The following is a 21,769-nucleotide window of genomic DNA, read 5'->3' as shown; positions in this document are numbered from 1 at the left end:
GGTTGACTTTTCTGTTAGAATGTATGTTCTTTAAAGATAGAGATTATGTCTTAGTTTATCTTTGTATTCCTGATACCACTTCCAGCCTAGGACACACTCAGTGTTGAGCATGAAAAGGAGAAGGAAGAGATGGAGGGAAAGTGGGGTGAGTTAGTAAATGGGAACCTAAAAAGAATATCTGTCTTTCATTACTCAAAGAAATTGTTTTCAGTCTCCCAACTTAGAAGCTAAAAATATATCAAGTTTTCTCTTGACTTTCCTAATATTTTATATAGTTGCTTTTAGCAGCATAAACTGTAGGTAAGCTCTGATTTTTTCACCTCACTCTGTAGGTATCCACTGGGTTTTCTTAAGTCACCTGCCATTTTCTAAATGTTAGCTTTAGGTTCAAAGTCATGCTGTGTTTATTAACAACAACAAAAAGTCTACCTAGGGGACCTTTTCAGTATTAAGTGCCTGCAGATGATGGACATTGTCTTGGTAAATTCTGCATAGAGCCATTACCTAAAAACTGGTACATGTTCTTCAAAGATAGAGGCTATGTCTTAGTTTATCTTTGTATTCCTCATATCAATTATAGGCCTAGTACACACTCAGTATTGAGCATGAAAAGAGAAAGGAAGAGATAGATGGAGGGGAGTGAGTAGGAAGACAAGGGGTCATTGATTGAACCCAGGGGTGCTTTACCACTGAGCTGCATCCTCAGCCTTCTTCATTTTTTTTTTTTTAATCTTTGAGATGGGGTCTAGCTAACTTGTTGACCTTGAACTTGTGATTCTCCTGCTTCAGCCTCCTGAGTCACTGGGATTACAGGCATGCATTACTGCATCTGATTGCACAGCATCAAGTTATATGATAGCTATGCTTTTTCTTGGTGTCTCATCTTTATTTCCAACTGCATTTTGACATATCTAGGGACAGAGACTTATTTAATTATGTTTGTAACTAGGACCTAGCCTAAGACAGGTGCACAGTGTGTATTCAGTGAATGTCCAATGAATGAATAATTGGAAAGCCATCGGTAGTTTGATGTCCTCATACCTTTTCCTGAATGACTTTTTGATTCCTACAACCTGCCATTCTTCTGCTACTGTACATTTAGGCTGTGCATCAGGTCCAACTCTGATCCAATTTGTGGGTTAAATAGGCAAACCTATTGCTTTGCTTTCCCATACCTACCGGGACACACAGTTTATATGGTGAAGCAGGCTCTGGTAACTCTGTCAAACACCTTGGAAGGGGAGGATGCAGGAGATTCTTGACAGTACTGTCTGCTCTGCAGCTGTGGGGATCCCTGTTGAGGCAGGTAATGTTCATGCATTAGGTCTCTGTGGGGCTTTCCAGGGGCCTCCCTGTTGACCTTTGCCCCGTGACTTCAGGCTTACCTGCCAGGGAAGTCTCTTCCACTTTCTTCTGTAGCCACATGTGGAGTGATGCTAGAGGCTTGAGCCCACTTTGAAAGCTGCCTGAAGAGTGTTGAAGGCCCAAGTGTTGTTTCCAACAATCACAGTCACCTTTAGTCCAGGCTTCTGGTTTCTTGGGCAGCACCACTATCTCAGAAATTTAGTAGAGTTCTTACATATTTGATATTTTTTAGCAACACATGCCCATAACCACGTCTCCAGGCTCTTTTTATTTGCTTATTTGTTTTTGAGACATTTTTCTCAGATACTATATATCTTTAGTGTATCACCCTATACATAGTCTCTCAATTTAAAAGGAGCTATCTTAAAGCTGTCAGGTGTCTGTGGAAGATCACATCATTAATTGAATCTCTGCCCTGAGTCATTTTGGACAATTGAAAAAAAATTTACGAGATGTCACAGCCTTGGATTATCTTTCCCTGAAGCACTTTAATCTCCTAAAGGTTTTACCTGGCATTTGTTATCTGTGGATTCTCAATCTTATCTTTTACTACTGGGGTATAGATTTACTTTTTTTTTTTTTTAACCCCATAAGCCCTTGAATTTCTGCTATTTCACAGTTCCATTTCAGTCCTACACACAGTCTGAACAATGTCATTTCTTTCTTGTGATAGTTAACCACAGCATCCTGTAACATCCAACACATATTATCAATGTTCCATTTTCCAGTCTCTGGTGCCACAAGTTCCTTAGGGATATGATCTGCACCTGACATTACCATGGGCAATAGTTTTATGAAATAGTTCATTATAGCATAACATAACTATTTTTGCAACATCTAATCTGAAAGCCAAAGCCACTTATTGCCTTACCCTTAGTACATGGTGTATGTCAGAATAGGCTTAGGTATGTGTAGTGTCTCAACAGTCAGAAGGTTAATATTCGTTTTCCTAGTTCAGTAAAAGACCCTATGGCATAAAAAATCACTTATGATCCAGGGTGGTGGAGGCTCTGCGTTTGTTTTAGCATCCGCTGGCCTCTGGGCCCTGCATGCTTCCCAGTTGCTGTGGTTGAGAAAGAAGGGAGAATGGATAGGGATCTGTGTGAACTTTTTGTTGCTTTGGCTCAGAAATAGCGCATGTCACTTCCACTTGGATTTAATTAGCTGGAACATGGCTTAGCCTGACTGCAATGACACTGACAAATACAGTGGAGTAGATGGGGTGCTTGTGTTCTCTGTCATATTGGGAGGCACCTTGCAACTATTGCAGCACTCTGTGAAGGGTGATGGTGTCTGAGAACAGTGCTGAGAGGGGAAGTGCTGGAAATCTTAGAGTTTAGGGGTATGTGTGTGTGTGTGTGTGTGTGGAGTGCTGGGGATCGAACCCAGGGCCTTCTGCATGTGAGGCAAGAACTCCAACTGAGCTGTATCCCCAGCCCAGAGTGTAGATATATTTTGAAGCTAGACCCAAATAAGATTTGCTAATGTCATAGTTGACCCCAGCTATTCCACCTCCATTGTCTTGGCCCCAAATATTTGTAGTTTCTTGGTGATCGTGGCTCATGATTTTATCTCCATTTTCTGTGGGGCCTGGGAAATAGATGCTCAATACCTCTTTATTGAGGGATGGAATAATTTAGCCACTTATCTTAATTTCACAAAATCTACATTAATAACAATTATTAATTACTGCAGAAAATAGCTTAAAACATCTTCATTTACTACATTATAGTAATAATGTATATGACATGTTAATGCTATCATTTTCAAAAAGAATGTTAAGAATAAAGGTACTGCATGGCCACCAGGTATAAAAAAGAAATTGCTATTTCTTACTCTGAAACATTTCTTTAATCATTTCTTTTTTCTTCTCCACTCATCATGGAAAATTTTAAATAAAATAAATCAGCTAGACATAAATTCAGTGTTAAAATTATAATTCTTAACCACACTCTGGAGTCTTTTAGCAGTGGACCTGTTTTTATGAAGTGGTGAAAAACTTGAGTGAAGTCAGATGCCTAGTGAAAGAAGAGCCCTTCCATCTTTTTCATATTAGCATTCTGCTGCTTGGAGTTCCTGGCTATCTCACCAAAGTTAGGCTGTATTTATTTATATCAAGCATCAGGTTATTGAGTTATCTGGAAGGATCACTTAAAATAGGAAAAATGCCTTTTCTTATGCCTCCGTGATAATGAGGTCAGTTTTAACTCCTGAAAACAGTCACTTTGCCTCTCATGATCCACATCAAGCTTCATGACAGCAGTGTTAATGTGAGCTCCAGACTCGGCAGTGCTAAGGAGCCAGGCCCCAGGTGCAGGGGACAGAGTGGGTCCTGCACATAGAGCAGACAACTTGCCAATGGATTTGCTGTAGGGGCTCATGAGTCGGAGTTGACCCTTTATGTTTGCAAAGTATTGAAACATGGCTAGGGATTGTCCATGCTAAGACGAGGGAAGCCAGCATTTTATTGAGACGACAGATGTGTAATGACAACTGGGAATGATAAGCCTGGTTGAGGCCTAGGTTGTGGCTTACAATTATAAGGCCAGAGGGTTGGCTTGGAGCTGGTTTGTGAAGATCCTTGTCTTCTATGCTGAAAAATTTGAAGAGATGATAAAAAAGGTTCTTCTGAAAGAGAATTACATGACAATTTATTAGATGAAAAACCAAAAAGAAGAAGTTGGCCTGTATATTTTATCAGTTGGCCAAATTAAAATTCACCTTCCATTTATTGAGTACTTGCTATGAGGAAGGTTTTATAGTGATCGTTTTATGTATTATCTCATTTTTAAGAAATGACATCAGACAGTAGATGACATTTTTTTTGTATTTTGTAAATGAAGGCAACTAAGGCTCAAAGTGCCTGCAGTCACCCTGGGAGTCAGTGCTAGGCACAGACTTTGAGTTTAGTGTGCTTCCTGCTTGCCATGCATTCATTCCAGGGTTGGTTGGCAATGGCGAGTTAAGCCTTGGACAACAAAGATTGCATCTGGACCTAAGGGCTTAGGGACCCATTGTTTCTTCTGAAACCTTACTTCCTGTTCCTGTGAATCACCTGTCTTTCCCTACTGTCTTACCAATTTATTCTCTTCCACAGTGCATAATAGGGCAGGAAGAGTATTTGCAAACTGATATATTAAAAAAATCATTGCCTAAATTTTATTTTTTGGGACAAACAAATATAATAGAAAGATTCACTGTACTATATTGATTCTTATTCAGCATTTAAGCAACATACTCTGGCAGAGCCTGCCTGGATGAACAGGTGACGAAGAGGCAACTGTGAGGGACAGTGGTAGGTAGCATCCTCTGGGTAACCATATGCTCTGGGTTCTAGTTTTTACTCTTTTCACATAATTCTCCTGATCTTAGTCTCTCCATGCACATGGTGGAAGAAAGGGAGTCCCTTGAGCTAAACATACTTTCTATTATCTTGTACTTCTAAACTACAGGGAGGAGTTCACTGTTTGTTGAGGGAAAGGGAGAAGAATGTAATTCATTCTTTCCAGCATTGGTGACTTCTGATTATTTTTATGCCATACATAGGTGCTTAGAGGCAGAAGTCTGAGAAGGGGGGAGGCTGTAGAACTTGTCATGAAGCTGCCTTTGCAGAGCAGGGGGAATAAAAAGTTACAATTTAATGGAAGTAGTACTTTCCTAAAGGTATCTTTTATCAATATTTATGTGGGATTAAGAAAATGTCAGCTTTCACTATTTGAAGCTAATGATTCTGTGTAGAGTGACTTAGAAGTAGCAGATAAGAAATGGAGGGTTAGTGGAGGTATACCTCCTAGTGTGGCCACTGATGACTTCTATTTAAGACTATTCCTACTTTTCAGAATAACCAGAGATGTACAGTGACTGATATTAAGAAATAATAGGGAAGCTGGGGGCACTGGTGCACACCTGAAATCTTAGCAACTCGGGAACTGAGGCAGGAGGATTGCAGGTTCAAGGCTGGCCTTAGCAACTTAGCAAGACCGTGTCTCAAAAATAAAATTCAAAGGGCTGGGGATATAGCTCAGTGGTATAGTGGAAGAGCAGTACTGCAGGGGGCAGGGGGGGGGGCAGAGAAATAATAGGGAAAATTGAGATTTTTGTCCTAGGAATTTTATCTTTTTTTTTTTAATAAACACAAACACATCCTTTTAAGGATATACTAAAAATGTGCTTGAGTAGTTGACAGAAATCCAGAATCCACAATTCAAAATAACACAAATCAGGGCTTCAGAGGGCACCAAGAATTGCTCAGAGGTATCTAGTTTCCCCATCAAAATGGGTAAAGTTTAGACTTTATTTTATATTCATAAGGATAAGCTTAATATTTTTAATATTATTAGAAAAATACAACCCCTACATTACCAAACACAGCCTGACACATGTCGGTGAATAAATGAATTATTACAGAATACTTGGAAAGTGGAGAAGAAAAAAAATTGTTCATAATTCCAGTACCTTCATTGTCACTTTTTTTTGGTGTTTATTAATATACATATGTGTGTATGTATATATAAATATATATATGCACACATATATACTCATGTACATGTATATGTATATTTATAGGCAAAAGAATATATCTATTTTTATGTGTGCATATATTTTGTATTCAAAAAATATATCCTGTACAGATATCATTTATATTTTAATGTACACTTGGTATAGAGTTTTTAATATCCTGATCTCTAAAATTTAACATTTTATGATAAGCGTTTTTCAAAATAGCTATCCTCTTTTTCTAATTTCAGTTTTAATGACTGCATAATATGCTAACCAGTAATTTGTCATAAACTAGTCATCATTTCTCTTGTCAATTAGATTGCTTTTGAAGTTTTCTTTTTAGAGACTTGTTCTAGTTAAAAATCTTCATGCTTATATTTTTTTTGAATTATTTCCTCATAATAAATGACTAGAAGTAGAAATTTGGTTTGTAGAAATGACTCATTTTTGCTCTGTAACTGATAGTATGAATATTAATTTCTCTATCTCAGCATTGCCTAATTGATTATTATCATTCTGAAACTTATAGTTCTAATTTAATAGTACAAATGATACCTCACTGTTTTTGTTTTCTTCTACAAAAGAAAAACTAGTGAAAATCCTATTCATTGGCTAAATTGTAAATATTAAAATTTTACTTTGATTTTCACTACCTTACTAATGCCTTATTGAATATGCCATATATAATAATCAAGATGGTTTGTCTCACTGTGGTTTAAGGCCTTTTTTTTTTTTTAAGCTATCTGTGGAAGCACGTGAAGAGATGACTAGAAAGGCCATTAAAATAGTCAAAAATTTTATTGAGAAGCCAAGGAAAAGAAATGCAGAAGAAAACATTGAAGAAGCTAGTGATTCTAAGGTTACCTACGTGGATGCTTTGAATCATCTGGAGAAATCGCTTGCCCACCTGGAAACTCTCCACAATAGCTTCATTGTTTCTCTGAAGAATAGTGAACAGGTAAGGAAATGGAAACTTCTGTATTCTCACTCACAGCAGTAATATCAGGATATCCTTTTCTTTCTTTCTTTTAAAAGCTATGTTAGTAGTTGTGTCAGTCAACTTCCATTACTATAACAAGTGCCTGAGATCATCAGCTAATAAAGAGAAATGGTTTATTTTCACACTTTTCAAGGTTTTCATCTGTGATCAGTTGGTCCCATTGCTCTGGACCCATGGCTGCACATGATGGCTGCATTCACCTTGTGTTCAGGAAGCAAAAGAGAGAAAAGAGAGCTCCACTATTCCCTCCAAAGGCCTGTTCTCATGCCCCAAGGAACACTCACTGGGCCACACCTGTTAAAGGTTCCACCAGCACCACCTGAGGGATGGAGTCTTTAACACATGGACCTTTGTGGAACACTTAAGATTCCAATTCCAAGGCAGGCAGAGTGGTTCATGCCTGTAATTCCAGCAACTTGGGAGGCTGAGGCAGGAGGATCACAAGTTTGAGGTGAACCTCAGCAACTTAGCAAGACTATCTCAAGAAATAAAAAGGGAGGTGGATGAAGCTCAGTGGTAAAGTGCCTCTGGGTTCAATCCCTGGTAGCCCTGCTCAAAAAATAGATAAATAGATAGATAAATACAAAAAAGCCTAACTCTAGCAGTGGTATTAACTGGGTTTTCAGACTTGCAGATACACTTGAAAATGGTTCTTAAGCCTTTATCCTTTAACCTCTTCAGTATCACTTAAGATTGTCAGTTCACTTTTCTTTTGGAAGGAATTTGGGCCACTTAATACAGGTAATACCTGTATTATCAGGGAAAGAAGAGAACGGGAAGGTGGGAGAGGATTGGATAGCAGGCGTTGAGCGAGCCCTGGACCTGTGCCTTGGCAAAGGGTGGTCCCCATAGTTCATAAGTGCTAAAGATGGTGCTTCTCAAGTTCTTCCAGCTGCTGGGTGTTGCTCTCCAACTGAATAATAATGGGGGTATTCCCCATAATTTTCAGAAAAAAATATCAGAAATAGCCTCTAATACCGCCTTCAACAGTTTTTTTTTTTAAACATGCATCCTCCTTATCTTGTATTAATGTTACAAGTTTCCAGTATAACTGTATTACTGATATGAATTTTATGGCTGGTAAAATTGTTCCTCTTCATTTCTTGTTGAGACTGTGTCTTTAAATACCACCTGGAGCTCAGGAGCCCCTGCCCTTGCTGGGGTTTGAGGACCTGGGTATTAGCGCTGTTGCAGGGATGCCAGAAGCCCTCTGAGGCCTTCAGAGATTTTGTTCTGTATTCTCTCAGGGGAGTTTAGATATCAATTTTTGTAACTGGAGAGTGGACAATAAATGAAAACATTGTTTAGATATATGAATAACATTCCAACCACCCTTCAGTTTTGTGGCAAAGGAACCTAGACAAGGCCACTGACCTCAGGCTCTTTCGTTTTTCCCAAATTCCATTTATTGACTCATTTCCTTGACTTGTAGAAAAAAAATATTCATGACTAGAAAGGTCAGTTACTGGAAAGGAATCCAGATAATAAACAAATGGGAGACTTCAAAATTTGTATGAGCCATTTAAATGCAAACCCCTCATTAAAAAGATAATGGGAAGAAAGTTTGCAAAGTTTGATAGCAGTTTTATTTCATTTTGTATTTTTCAGTGCCTATTAACCTGTACAATGAATATATTAAATGATGATATGAATAATATAGAAGTCTTTTTAGGGATCAAACTGGCTTTACTAAGTTTGATTTTTATGTTACCACAATTCATAATTATATGAACTAGGGTAAACTTTGAATCTTGATTTACATGAAAGTGATTTATACTTATTAGCATAAATTTTTAAGTACCTGTTTATCTTTTTTTTTTTTGGTGGGGGGAGCCATACCAGGGATTGAACTCGGGGGTGCTTAACCACTGATCTTCATTCCCAGCTCTTTTTTGTATTTCATTCAGAAACAGTGTCTCACTGAGTTGCTTAGTGCCTTGTTAAGTTGCTGAGGCTGGCTTTGAACTTGAGATCCTCCTGACTCAGCCTCCCAAGCCACTGGGATTACAGGTGTGCAGGCATGTGCCACCGTGCCCAGTCACTTGTTTACTTTTTTAAAAAAATATTTTTAGGTGTAGATGGACATGATATCTTTATTTAATTTTCATGTGGTGTTGAGAATCGAACTCAGTGCCTCACAGGTTCTAGGAAAGCACTCTACCACTGAGCGACACCCCTAGCCCGATGTATCCTCATGAAGGCTGGTGCAGTCTAATAACATTGTTTACCTTTTAAACTGGATATACTATGTTAAAATCTAGATGGTTAGCATTAATACTCTTCTTGGAACAAGTGTTGTCCTTCAATGGCTAGAATCATCTGCATGGATTCAAGGGGAGTTATTAGCAAAAATATCTGCTCATTTCTTCTGGTTATGGTTGAAAGGTACCATGTCACTCCTTATAGATGTCACTCAGCCAAACCATGTGAAAATCATAAGAGGATACTCATGGTTACTGAACTGGACATTATTTAATTTTATTAAGACCCTTTTTATAACAAAAATTGGGAATAACCTTCAGCTCTGTACATTTATTCCCTTTAAATTCCGAGTTTGATTTTTACCTGCTTAGTAATATGACCAATGAAGAACATTTTGTATCCTCATGAAGGCTGGTGCAGTCTAATAACATGAAAGGCTTTCATCCCATGGAGCTTCAGTTCCCTCTCCTCTTATGTTAGTGATTGTTTTGCCTAACTGATGGGGACTTTTTTTTTTTAATTTCAAACAATGGGGAGAATAGTAAAATGAAACCTCATGTGCCTGACAGCTTCAAGAATTACCAAAACGTGATCACACATACCCCTACCTTCCCTCTGCTCACTCCTGTGGGAGTCATCTTTTTATTTTACTTGAAAGTGCTTCCATATCTATCTCTAGAACATCCAACTGAACATATCACTATAAATGATCAAGATTAATCATAATTCTTCAGTATCAAAAAATCCATCTAACATTCCCAGATCATTACATGGTTGTTTTGAAAAATAAAGTATATTTTGGATCATCAGGGAAACTAAAGAACCTTAAAAGTGTTATTGTCACTCAGTAATCAAATTTAAAATTCTGCAAAGCAGTAGTTTGTATCCTAGTTCTTAAATTATTTGTTGTAACATTAGTTCTTACAAATATTATAAAGGGAGGCAGGCAGTATGGCAAGAAGGGTGGAAACGTAGCCTTCTAGATTCAAAACCAATCTCCATTAATTGCTAGCCATGTGACTTTGGGCATATTACTTAAAATCTTTGGTCTTCATTTTTCTTTTTGATGACATGGGGCTAACTAAAACTACTTACAGGATTATTTTAAGTATTATGTTTAGTACCATATGTGCAACCAAATAATAGTTAAAATCGACTGAGTAAATATACAAAGTTGATGTTCAACAAATTGTAACTAGTATGTGGCTGTTGTCATCATCATCATCATCATCATCATCATAATAATAGACAACACAGCTCCCGAGTCTTGCTTTATGTTGACGTTGTGCTAAAGGACTGACTTTATATCATCATTCTGTCAGTTGACATTCACGATGCCCTCTAGTCTTCAACCTTATTTCACAGATGCTGAAATTTCAGATCATAAAGACCCACTATTTAATAAATATTAAAGCTTAATTCGCAATCAAGCCTGGGTGACCTTGATCCTAAGCTTTTGATAACCAATTCATGGCCTTTGGTGTGCTGTAATGGTTGTAATTTATCTGGATTTAGAATCTTCTAATTAGGTCTTACTACATGCTTGTAGATACATTTAATTTCCATCTGATATTTAGGTGTTGATTTCTATGTCTTTCCAGGAAATACTGCAGAAATACAGTGACCTCTATGACCTATCCCCATCAGAAAAAGGGAAACTTCATGACCAAGCTGTGACTATGTGTTTGGATGGTCAGCCTCTAAGAATGATTCAGCAGCTGCTTGAGGTGGCGGTTGGTCCTCTAGACATCTCACCCAAGGATGTAGTACAATGTGCAATAAGGAAAATAATTTCTGTCTTGGGGTAAGCTTTAAAGAGAAAATACTAAAGAAAAACTAAGGTACTATTTTACCAATAATGAGTGTTCACCTCATGGTTGTTATGAAGCTAAACTGTCCTCGTGTATATAGAAGCTTTAAATTTTCAAGTATTTTTCCAAAGTGAGAATTTGGTTTTAGAGTGCTCAAAGTCTTATTTCTTAAAAATCTTGAATAGAGAACTATGAATTGTTGTATCATTTGTATGATGTGTAACTAACTTCTAGTGGACCTTCTTTCCCTCCTCAGATTATTTTTTGTTTGTTTATTTAGAGATGGGGGTCTCATGTTGCCAAGTAGCTGGATTGCAGGCATGCACCACCATACCCAACCTTTAAGTTATTTTTGAAGTAGGAGAAAGTCCAAAATGGCATCTGAGCATGTAGCTAAGAGCCAGACTGCCCTGTGGCTTCAGCAAGTATTTTCAGATTTTGCCTTTTTTTTTTTTTTTTTTTTGAGAGAGAAAATCTTTTTTTGTTTGTAGATGGACACAACACAATGCCTCTATTTTTATGTGGTGCTGAGAATCTAACCCGGGTCCCACTCGTGCTGGGTGAGCGCTCTACCGCTGAGCCACAATCACAGCCCCAGATTTTGCCTTTTCTGAAACCCCTTCTTTGTAGCAATGGGAAAATAGTTTCCAGAAGGTTTTTTTGAACTACATCAAGCAGCTGGTGTATAGCTCAGTGGTAGAGCACTTGCCTACCATTCATGAAGTCCCCACTACTGGAAAAAAAAAAAAAACTTGAACATGTAAAGCAAAGTTAATCATACCCTGAAGAAACTAGATATCTGTTAAGGACATTATTTACCTACAGTTAATGGCATAAACTTGACAATTGAGAAATTCTTGCTTCATGTCAATATGCTGGTGCCTTGGTAGGCTTGTATCCAAGAGAATTAAAAAAGAGGGAAAAGTGAAGCTAAGAAAATAATGAGGCATCAAGTGCTTTCTGTGAATAATGCAATTAGGCTAAAAGATTTAGTTTTGTTTAATTTATTCTCTTTTTGAGCATTCTTTGTAATTCTGTATTGCTCTTGAGGAACTTTTTGATTAAATGCATGTCAGTTTTCTGCAGCTGAACTGAAATCAAATGAGCCTTTATCAGTTTAATTACCCCAGCCTCAGACAGTTTTCACCTCAGTGCTCTAAAGTATCTGGGAATTTCATACATAGGGGCAGACAAGTTTTTTGTTTTGTTTTGTTTTTTAGAAATAACCAGTTAATGAAGCTTTGTACTGTTTGTTTTTTTTTGTTTTTGTCTTTTTTTTTTGTCATGAGTTTTTTTTGTCATTGGTTATAAGAATCACTCTCTCAAAAAAATGTTTATACAACTCAAGTTTGTTTGCTACTTTTGTACCTTTTGGGTTATAGTTACCCTTTTATTATTTTTTTAAATCAAGCCTTAAATGAAACTTACAAAAATAAACATTTTGAGAAATCAGTGTTTTGATGAATATAGTTTTTTCTTTAAAGTTGCACATTTTCATTAGTAATTAAAATTATGATATCTAGTAACTTTACTGTTGTAAACACTTTACATAAATTATACTTCCTTTTCTGTCCCTGTACCCAGTTTTACCATTCAAGGTTTGGTTCTGATCTGATCAATATATACTTGACTCACAGAGGACTTTCAATGAATGTGAATTAAGTCTTTCAGAAGTGGAGGAAGGAGAGCTTGAGTTCAGCTGCCTCTTTTTCAAAGGAAAAGAAACTGCTGTTGATAACTTCCATAATATTTACCTTTCAGAAAGTAAAATTTGGTAGGCACACAGTGACAAAAGCAGGAAAGTAACAGAATCCAGCAGTTGATTTAAGTCATAAACTTCAATTGTCCCAGAAACTCAGGCTAAACTTCCTTTTCCTCTGTTGCATTTTCAGAACTCTGGAGTTCCACACAGGCATATCTGGAGAATGGGCAGTGAGGATCATTAAACAGCAGAATATGTGTAAAACACTTAGTGATGCCCAGTACCTAATAAACAACAAGTGCATATTGGTTGTTGTTGATTTTTTTTTAAGAATGTTCAACTGGAATACTTAGAATTATTATTACATATTTAACACTTTAAATGGCTTGCATATTTCATGTTAAGTGAGTGTTTTCTCAGTGACAGAATGCAAATAGATATGTTCTCTTGACAGTAAAACATGCTCCTTAAGAGTAGGAAATGTCCCATTTCCATACATTTAGCACCTGATATTGGATTTAGTACACATGCAGCACAAATGGCAGTGGGTGGACAGTGCACTGTGCAGGACTCTTGCTGGGTTCATCTGAGTATGTAAATACCATATGTATTTCTGAGGCTTGAGTGACTCTCTTTTGACTCTGTTCTCTATTTTAACAGTGGTACCAGTGCTGACCTTGGTGGGCCAAGAGATCCCCTCCAGGTCCTGGAAGGTGTTGTTGCAGCAGTCCACACCAGTGTAGACAAGGGGTAAGACTTGGATAGTTTGAGTATCTCTGCTGAATGGCTTTCCTGAGTCTGAGAATTACTTTTAGTGTCCATATTTCTAAAGCTTCTAAGACTAAGCAACAACTCTAGGTGTTTTAAAAGGAACAGAGCTGCTTCTGCAATACTAAGGAGGACTCTGCATCTGGAGAGCCAGGATCCTATCTCTGCTGGCCACATCTGTGCTTGTAGGACCTGCTTACCCTGGAGAGAAGTGTCTCTTCTTGCCTCCTTCACATGGAGGCCTGGAGAAGAAACTGCTCTGAGCTTCTTAAGAGAAGGATGCTCATCCACAACAGGTTAACTCTATTGGTGAAGTATAGAAGTTTGAGAGAGAGAGAGAGTGTGTGAGTGTGTGTGTGTGTGTGTGTTTGTGTTTAGAAAAAATCTTTATACAACTCAAGTCTGCTTTGTTTGGAGACTCAGTTTACAGCTTTAGAATTTAGAAAAGTGTTCATCTCTAATGCCATTTTTAGAAAGCGTTTTCAGTCAACTACAATAGTGTTGATAGGAATAATAGCAACTACCAATGAATAGCTATCGACTTCCTCAGAATTTACAACAGTTTGTCATATGGCTAATGTCCTATGTGTCAACCCCATAAGGCCTCTCCCGTTTTTGTTTTGTTTTTTTAATAATGAAGTTTCTTTACTGTAAAGAGAAAAATTATTCTGTGTGTGTTATGCTCTGTTTTAAGTCACAAGGAATTACATATGTGGATAAGAACTAACCTCTAACCCCAAGGAACTTGCAGGGGAGATGAGTTTTCTCAGCTGTAAGAACCATGTGGTAGAATGGTAGGTGATATACAGAAAGCAGAGTCAAGGGAGAGGCTTCTTCCACCTGGGCAAGTTGGGACAGATACATAATGGGTGACCATGGAACTGTTTTCTGAAAAAAAAAGTTTGTTAGAAAGGGATGGGCTGTAGATGATGGCATTCCAGGCTGAGGAAGCTACCTGCAGGACAGCAGGTGCAGCAGGTAGCAGAGCAGGCTGAGATATTGCTCAGGACACACTCACCTAGCATCTAGTTGCTGCCATCCTAGTCCCAGCTCACAACGCCCCTGCGAGTACTATCAGTAGCACAGCTTCTCTCAGGTAAGGCTGACCCTAGATCCTGGCCTCCTGAGAAGAGAGATCCAAGAAGTGCTGCAGTGGGCCCTTTCCAGTGAGTCCCACTGGGGACAGCCAAGAAGATTAAAAGATAGTGTTTTGCATCCGGAATTTCCAGACCAGAGAATGCCATTGGGTCTTTTGAATACAGACTCCCTATTAAGTTCTAAAGAGGAAGACATTATGGAATGGAGAACAAGAGAGCAGAACAAGATCTTACTTTTTATTCCAGAAACAGAATAGCAAAGTCGTCTTTAAAAAACAAACTTCAGTGATTTTTTTTTTTTTTTTTTTTTTTTTTTTTTTGCCTTTGGAAAGGAAAAAGAAGATAAAGTTGTGACTTTTATTCCTGGCAAGTATGTTTTGATTCTACAGTGCTAAACCTGATTCTACTTGCTTTTATTTCCCTTCCCACCAATATTCCTGGCAGAATCAAATAGAGAAGTTGGTCTCTGTGTTCCAGGTAGTTCTAGGCAGGATCTTTGGGTGACATGGGGACTCCAGTCTCTTTGACCCAGCACTTTCATATCACTGATTATTTTCTGATCCCTGCAGCCTAGTCTCTAGGAGGATGTGCCAGGCTGGTGTGCCCCTTTCCCTGCCTCTAAACATGCCAGCTCTCCTTCAGTCCCGGCCTTGACATCTACTACCTTCCTCAATCTGTTTCAGTAGTAAAGAAGTTGCACATACTCAGCCATCACACAAGACAGGTTATGCACACACCATCCTGCAATATTCCTGGCAGGAAGCTGTGGAGGAGAGTAAGAATTAGAGTGAGAATGTGTGTGTGTGTGTAGGACTACTACTGAGTTTTTGGTTTTGTGACTAAATTTTAGATAGTTGATGCCATCTGTCAGCATTGGTCCTTGACTTTTATATTGGTTTATATGTCATTTGCTTTGTAGCTGCAGCTTCTACCTCACTCAGAAAACACTTTCTCCCTTTTATTTGTGCTACTTTTTAAATTACATAAAATCACTCAGACTAGCCACCAGTGGAGTGTACAAATGACTACGTGTACCATTTGTCTTTCCCTTCCAATTAACAGGGTTCACACCACTACACAATGAAGGTTAAGTATTCCAGGAGTTTGGAATGCCCTCCCCCTACTTTCTATAATATCTGTAGTTAAAGATGTGATAAGGTAATTAATTATTCAGAGCCTCATGCATATTGAAGTTACTTTATGAATTTGCATACTTCCCCCATTATTTTGGTATGCTTATAACATCCATGTTCTGAGAATATAATCTAAATTTTTAGTTTGAGAATTAGTTTATTAGTTTGCTTAAGAAAAATAAAGCTTATTCAAATTCAATAGCTTAACATAATCATATTCTAAAATAATATCTCTCTTAAACTTAATTAACTACCACTGTCCTAAATTTTAAAAAACAAAAAATCCTTAATGAACACTTATATCTTTATACCAACACTTTAGAAAGGTGCTATTCAGTAATTCAATCTTCAGAATAATCCTACCACACAGAAAGTATTATCTCCATTTTACAGATTAAGAAGAAATGGAGCTCAAGCTGGATGTGATGGTGCATGCCTGGAATCCCAGCTACTTGGGAAGCTAGGGCATGAGGATTGCAAGTTTGATGCCAGCCTCTGCAACTTAGTGAGAACCTGTTTGAAAAGAGAAAGGGCTAGGGGTGCAGCTCAGTGGTAGAATGCTCACCTAGCATGCCTGGTACTTGAACTGAATTCAATCCCTCCTCGTACCACTGGAAAAGAAAAGGAAAAACAAAAATGTGAATCTTAGGGAGGTTTCCATGATCACACAGTAAGGACAGTCTATGACTCTCACCTTGACATTTCTCCCAGACATGAAAGAGCCAGCAGTGGAGAATAAGAGGCTGCTTCTCGCACCTCACTCTGCACACAGCTTGCCTGCAGTGTCTTATTAACATAGATTTGGATTGAGAAGTCTATAGGGGGCCTTAAACTTTCCCAAGTGACACCTAGTTCATGAACTGAACTTTCTGTAGAAGATCTTAGGGTAGTACTTCCCTCACCTGTCTCATCCCTTTGCCCTGCTTCTCTTTACTTTCACTTTATTTTTTTTCCTACTTCCTGCCTTCAAACCTTTAAAGTTTTTTTTTTTTTAATCTAAGTGACCTACAAGTATGAACTGCATATTAGTGATTCTCAAAGGAAGTATGGGGTTAAATCTACTCAGATGATAAGATAATTAATAAAGGAATCCATCTGTGCAATATTCCAAGAAAAGAGATTTTCTTCAGAACTTTTTAATATTTTTGGTGCTTTTGTTTGCTAACATTGCTACTTAACTATAAAAGCTACTATCTTAAAGCCTCATGTATTTTGAACAGGGTCAGATAATTCAGAACTCTTTGCTATTACCTAGGAATTTCACATTATTTTTAAAATACAGAAAAGAAAAAGGGGAGAGCCCATTTGAACAAATTGAGAATCATGTTCTTCAAGTACCCACAGTGTACATTGTGAGGTACGGAGCCCTCCTGAAAGCCATGGCCACTGACCTGGATGGTGGAACTACTGCACCACTGCAGTTACTGGATCCCTTTAGGCCCTGTTGATGGCTCCCAGCAGCTGTGGCTACCTGTCACAGCAAGATGTAGCATGCTGCTTCTTAGCAAGTGAAGCCAAGGAAGATAGTTTGGATTGGTGTATATTGGAAAGTAGACACAAAGATATTAGTATTTACCAAGAGTTAGGATTTAAGATTCTAATTGTGTGCATACCACAGTGGTTATTATTTTTGGAGCCTACCTGACTCTTTAATCTGTGGATATGTTACAGGAAAGAATGTTTGAAACTTTTTGCGTTAACTTTTTTTTAATTTTAAGTATTCCTTACATGATAGTATATTTTGAAATATTATACATACATTGAGTAAGTATAGCTTCTTCCAATTAGGATCACATTGTTGCGGTTATACATGATGTGGAATTACATTGGTCGTGTATTTATGAGGATAGGAAAGACAAGTCCAATTCATTCTAGGAATTTTTCTTTTAATTCAACTTAATTGGGACTTTTTAAAGTCACACTTCTTATATAACCACAATACTATTAATGTACATTTGTGTATTTGCAGATCCCTCTTATCCCTTGCTGGTTGCCCTTGATTTTTTCATGGTTGTTGATAAATAATAGCCATTCGCCTGGGAAGTGTCATCCCCACTCAACTCCATGCATAGAGAGGAAAGTATGCAGTGTGTGGATCCATCCATTAACAGAGGCAAGGGGCCTAGAATATGAACATTTTGACTCCCTCACTCTTAGCTCATGTTTACTTGCATCCGCCTCTCTCCCCGCCCTCCCTCTCCCGCTGTCATGCAGATCAGAGCTTGCAGATTTGTTTGCTGAGAGGCCAGGCAGTTATGGAAATGGAGTGAGATGAATCGGGCTTTGGACAATGGAGACTAGGGGGAACTAGAAAGCTTTCAGAGGCCTCCTCCAAGAGAAGCCTTGCCTTGGTCCGAGCCTTTTGTTGCCAAGTGTTCATATTATCCAGTTTTTAAAGAACTGGAGAATTCTGTGTGTGTGAGTGAGAGAGAGAGAAGTTCTTAATTTTGAAACTTTGGTATATACTGGCAAGTCAATCCCCAAATTTGTTTGCCAGTTTACCTTCAGTACAAAAGACTAGACAAAGTGGCCTTGTTTCTTGTCAGTTGTTCAAATTCTATGACATTTTTATTTTACAAGAAATCTCAAAGATCTGTTTTCATGTTTGAATGCAGTCTTTCCTTTCTTCATTCTGCTTCATGATTTATAAAGTTATTCATATGCTTTTTGCCTCTTTTAATATACCTTTTAAGTTTTGGTTGTCTTTCTATGTATATGCCATGCAGGATTTGAAAACCCTTTTACCAATAATTGGTTTATTTGTATTCATTAAATCTATATTTTTCTTTATTTCGACAATTGCCTTTGATTGAATTCCCTTCTCTGTGTGTGTGTACTTTGTGAGTGTTCTCCTGTGGCCAGTCATAACAGGAAGGCCATGTGAGGACTCCACCCACCTGAGTTGTCACATTCTCTAAGTAATCATTTAGTTAACATTTGTGTTGTCACTGTTGCTGCTACACTTCTTTTCTGCTCATAGTTACTTACTATGTATTCCAGGTGACTTGTTATCTTTTGGGCCAAATTTGTGATTTTGTATTTCCCCTATAAATTATTTATTTAATGGTATATTCATTTACCCTGCACATTAAAATGCGCACCCCTGTTCTTAATATAGGGAAAAAGAAACAATTTCTCATCTGTTTATAGTGAAACTCTGGAGGTTTTCCCTTTACCTATTGATAATTTTATAGTAAAGTGGTATGTTTCAAAATATTCCTAAACTCATTAAGTCTTCTATTTGCTTTCATAAAAGCCTATGGAATGGATTCACTTTCCTTGTTCTTATTCTGTTTTTTTTTTTTTTTCATGATGAAAGTCATTACTTTTTACCAACCTATTTACCTTGAAAAATTTCAAACTCACAGAAAAGTTGCAAGGAGAAAAATATCTATATACTCTTCTCCTAATTTACCAATTATTAACATTTCATCACAATTCTGTGTTTCTCTGTGTGCTGATCCATGAGAATCACTAAAACTTTTAAAAACTCAAATTGAAATCAAAGCATATACTATTTTTCAGCTATAATTTTTAGGAGTTATTTTTTTGTTCAGGCTCTTGACAGTGTTTTCTAAAGAGCTGTTTTAGGAATGAGTTCTCATAATTTTGTTTTTGAAAAATTAGAATATGTGCCTCCAAAGTGTCAAATATTATTAACTACACTGTAAACGCTAATGTAACAAGAGTCTAACTCGATTTAATAACTTGGAAAATACTATAGCAATAATCTTTCTGTATCTCATCAGTATCTGAATGATTTTAATCTCCTGCCACATTGTTCTGGAATATGGCCCAGTTTGGGTTCAGCAGCATTGTGTAGTAATTGATAAGGCAGTCAGATAGTCCAAGTTCAAATATTGGCTTCACTACTTACTGTGTGACCTTGGAAAAGGTATTAAACCTCTGATTGTTCCCTCATCCACAAATTAGAGCTGATACAGTACACAGGAGAAAGACAGTTATGAGGAAGAGCTATAAGTCACAGCGAACCTCAAGCCTTCAGAAATTATTACTGTTTTTATTCTTGTTCACTATATTCAGGTTTTGGGGTATTGTTATAGCTTCCATTTGGTCTTCATGACTCCCACTTCCTCCCATTCTTGTTTATCCTCTCTCCCACCTTCTTTGCACTTGGGCAGAAGGTTAAAACATTAGCTTCATACTATGTAGATCTAGCTTGAATTCATGGCCAGAAATGGGCTTTAAACTCTTTTCTCCTTGAATTACACTTGGATCTCCACCAAAAAGGGTGAGTCTACCTCATTCTGCATACTTCTCTAATTTTTAACACCACTTTGATGTTTCACTGCTCAGAAATACTCTCTCATTCCCTTTCCATACCAAGGAAGACCAGAGAACCTCAATAGTAATGGCTGCCAGTAATTGAAGCCCTTAGTTATATGCCAAACCTTGTATTACGTGCTTTACATTTGTATTTACTATTTGATGTTTCAGTTTAATTCTAAACAGCCCCATGAGACAGGAATTGTTATCCATCTCTTTTGACAAATAAGGAAGTTGAGGCTCATAATTGACTTTTTAGCCAAAGTAATCCTAACAGGAAATAGTAGACCTGGGAGCTAAATCTGGGCCCCACAGCTCCTGAGCCTGCACTTCCAGAGAGTGCAGCTGAGCTGCTTCTTCAGCCACTTGGTTACCTAGGTGAGAAACATCTATCACAATGCTCTCTAATTTACCACCTACTCATGTGAGCTTTAATCTCCTCCTGAACTATTTTCCTACCTTTTCATTTAAGTACACCCTGCTTATCCCTTATGATCCTGTTCAGTTGCCACGCCACCTTCTCCAAAACAATTGTTCAAATTTGTTATATTAGTGATTTGGATAATAGTTACTTCTAAAGTCTTTCTGTTCCATTGTATCATTAGTTCTTACAAGGCAGAGACCATGTAATTTTTTAATATCTGTGTCATCAAGCACAAACTAGTACTTTGATGCTGATAATTATTACGATGGTGATTCTGACAATGATGGTTTGCTATTAAGTGCTTCCTCTGTGCCGCATGTTGTACTAGATGCTTGGTATATATTATCTTGATTTCCTAGGGATCCTTGTGTGCTTAACTATAAGATGGAAATGATAACTTTCATGATTCTTTGTCTAGAGTTGTTCAGAAAGGATGGGTTACAGTTAGGTCCATCAGATTTTTTTAAAAAGTGGTCTTTTCATTGTACCATACTGTTTGGTTACCTTATAAATAGCAGGTATCCAGGAATTATTGGTTCATTCTACATTTTTCACATACCAGTTTTTCCTGTTTCTGATATTGTAAAGGTTATTCATTGGTAAAACTAAGAAATGAATTCGTAAATTTAGAACTATTGAAGTCATTTGTCTGCAATGTTTTGTAATTTCTTTTAATCCTAATACAAATGATGAATTCTGTTTTTTTTAATTTAAATTGCCATAAAGTAGCATTTGGCAACTATATTATGGAGAAACTACTAAGAGGAATACTCAGTGACATTATAGTATTTTATTCTCAGAAGTTTTTAAAAAGCCTTCTAGTCTTGATAGGGTTGAAGATGGGTTAGTCTGCGACTCAGTTTAGGTGATTTATTGCTGAGATCTTTGTATAGATCTAGTTACAACAAAAACTGTATAATATATTATTGTAACATGGATCCCCAGGGTCTTGTGAGAGGGAGTCTTCTATATGGATAACCTCTTAACAGTCATTGATAGTAATTCATTGACATCATCGTCAAATAAGTTGTTTTCCTGAGAAGGGTCCATTTGGGATACAAAAGAAGCAATTCTGCTGAATAGAAAGTTGTACAATATGTCCCCTTCTCTAAATTCTTTTAGACTCTACAGTCCTATAAGAGCCAAGTGTTCATATTTTTAGGGTAGTGTAAAGATTGATATGCTAACCACATGCTGAAATTCTAATCTCAATGAAAAGTGGTACAAAGAGCATGGGCTTTGATGTCACACTGCAGTATCTCCTACAGATGTTTGTGGGCTGATTATATCATTTCCCTGAAGCCTGTTTTCTCATCTTTAAAATATAATTTATGATTCCTGCTTTGCATAGTTATTGCCAACTAGTAATAGAATATGTAAAATTGCTAGAATGGCACCCAGAACCATAGGTATGATTAATAGAAATAAGCTTTCCTATACTTTAAATTCTAAATAAGAAATAAACTAGCTAAGGACTTAT

At 37.4% G+C, this 21,769-nt stretch overlaps 1 protein-coding gene across 1 annotated transcript in view; it reads left to right on the top strand.

Annotated features, from left to right (window-relative positions):
• Positions 1-21,769, top strand: part of LOC308645142 (NBAS subunit of NRZ tethering complex-like) — a gene marked incomplete at its 5' end in the record, with an annotated part of 158,045 nt that overhangs the window by 100,939 nt on the left and 35,337 nt on the right. Inside the window, 3 exon segments of the mRNA XM_081287196.1 lie at positions 6,605-6,823; positions 10,669-10,871; positions 13,241-13,330. Coding sequence (XP_081143322.1) covers positions 6,605-6,823; positions 10,669-10,871; positions 13,241-13,330 — 512 coding nt within the window.

This window comes from Spermophilus citellus, assembly GCF_964194105.1.
Source record: "Spermophilus citellus genome assembly, chromosome: 1".
In the NCBI taxonomy this organism is placed as follows: Eukaryota; Metazoa; Chordata; class Mammalia; order Rodentia; family Sciuridae; genus Spermophilus; species Spermophilus citellus.
This window is presented reverse-complemented; position numbering and strand designations above follow the sequence as displayed.